This window comes from Oryctolagus cuniculus, chromosome 1, assembly GCF_051225735.1.
Source record: "Oryctolagus cuniculus isolate XC-2025 breed Fujian yellow rabbit chromosome 1, ASM5122573v1, whole genome shotgun sequence".
Taxonomy (NCBI): Eukaryota; Metazoa; Chordata; class Mammalia; order Lagomorpha; family Leporidae; genus Oryctolagus; species Oryctolagus cuniculus.
Window position 1 is genome coordinate 62,266,596 of NC_142867.1, and position 2,047 is coordinate 62,268,642.

Consider the following 2,047-nt stretch of genomic DNA (forward strand, 5'->3'; position numbering starts at 1 on the left):
GTCTTTATCATGAATTCCAGCATTTTGTTGTCATAGATATTTTACATTAATTTTCATTTTTAAGTTGTGAATAAAAAGTTATGTACCTAATTGCTGAGTTTCCTGGCACACAGTTTTTATTCCCTGCCCCAGGCAAACATCTTTCTTGCCTTGCCTCAGTTGGCCCTGCTATCTTAAGCATGTGCTAGGCATGAAATAGTAGGATAAGCAAAAGCTTCGAGGCAGGAATCCTGCCTTTTACTTGTGTTCAATGAATTTACAAGGCTGGATGTCTACTTGTTTATTGTACAATGAAGATAGATGAAAATTGCTTTTAAATCAGCTATAATAACCACATGATGTACATTAATTAGAACAACTGAAAAATGCCTGACATAGAAGGACTTTGACTCAATGAAATGTATCTTTTCAGGACTCACTGAAGGGGAGTGCAATGTCATTCAGATTACCATGCTACCCACCGGTAACTCCACTTCCCCAGCTTTCTTCTTGACTGGCATCCCAGGTCTAGAGGCTTTTCACATTTGGTTTTCTATCCCTTTCTGCTACCTCTGCGTAATGGCACTCATGGGGAACAGCATCATTCTCTACGTCGTGATGACAGACTCCAGCCTCCACGAGCCCATGTATTATTTCCTCTCCATGCTGTCTGCCACAGACATGGGCATCACTATTTCCTCCCTTCCCACCACACTGGGTGTCTTTTGGTTCAATGCCAGGATCATTAGCCTAGACTGTTGCATTGTGCAGATGTTCTTTCTGCATGGCTTCACCCTCATGGAATCCTCTGTGCTTTTGGCCATGGCTTTTGATCGTTTTGTTGCCATCTGCAACCCCCTGAGATATGCTATGATTTTAACTAACTCTAGAATCATCAAAGCTGGGGTGGTGATTTTTGTACGAATGCTGATCAACTTGATGCCCTTGCTCCTGCTCCTCAAGCGGTTGTCTTTCTGTGGTCCGAATGTGCTTTCCCACTCCTATTGCTATCACCCTGATGTGATTAAATGCTCCTGCTCAAGTACAAAGATTAACAGCATCTGTGGCTTAGTTGCTCTCATTCTAACATCAGGTATTGACATCCCCTGTATTTTCCTCTCATATGTGCTCATCATCAAGTCTATCCTTAGCATTGCCTCCACTGAAGAGAGGCAAAAAGCCTTTGGCACCTGTGTCTCCCACATTGGTGCTGTTGCCATCTTCTACATTCCCTGGATCATTTTGGCTTTAGTACATCGATTTGGCCGTAATGCTCCTCCATATGTCCATACACTGATGTCAAATCTCCATTTTCTCTTCCCTCCGGTGCTGAACCCCATCATATATAGTGTGAAGACCAAGCAAATCCGTAAGGCCTTCCTCAAGCTGTTTCCAAACAGAGTAGGTAGGCTGACCATGCGGCAACATAGATAGTCTCGCTGTTTTGCTCTCTTCCCTCCTTCCTGCCACATTTTATTGAATAACATAAGGCATCTGCTTATAGATGGTAACACAAGGGCATATAACAAGACTCCTGCTCTCTCAAATAGTTTATATAATCTAGTAGCAGTGGCACAAAATGAAATACTAACTGTGCCGGCCTGCGGCACAATGAACTGGGTTTTCCTGAAACAGAGAGTGGGAATGTGGGGACAAGGACGCAAAGAATGGAGCCAAGACAAGTCCTGATCAAGGCTCATTTATTGAATAAATCCAGTAGTATTTAAACATGACCAGTTGTTTACAAGAAGGAGCACAAAAGATTTACATATCAAAAAGGCTCTTAAGGTTACAATAAAACACTTAGGTGATAAATGCAGGTTACAGGTGTGACTGATTATCTGTATCATCTCTTGTGAAAGGTTTAGGTTCTTTCTGCCTCTTCCCAGAATCTCCCTAGCCCATTTGTCTGTGCCTGGAAGTCTCCATTCATATGTTTAAGTGTAAACAAAGGGAGCAACTACCTGTGGCTGCCCACAACTAACAATAACAAATAAGAAATATTATTACAGAACAATGTCCAAGAGGCTACAGGGACACTGAAGAATGTATATAAACTAATTTGTGA

At 42.1% G+C, this 2,047-nt stretch overlaps 1 protein-coding gene across 1 annotated transcript; it reads left to right on the forward strand.

Moving 5' to 3' along the window:
- The first annotated feature begins 450 nt into the window (after positions 1–450).
- Positions 451–1,413, forward strand: LOC100348623 (olfactory receptor 51F1-like). The gene has a single exon (XM_002708552.4). It carries the CDS (start codon positions 451–453, stop codon positions 1,411–1,413), a length of 963 nt encoding a protein of 320 aa, XP_002708598.4.
- The last annotated feature ends 634 nt before the right edge of the window (positions 1,414–2,047 follow it).

What these genes read in the sequence shown, in the direction of transcription:
- LOC100348623 (XM_002708552.4), top strand. Translation starts at nt 451, where the DNA reads ATGCTACCCACCGGTAACTCCACTTCCCCAGCTTTCTTCTTGACTGGC.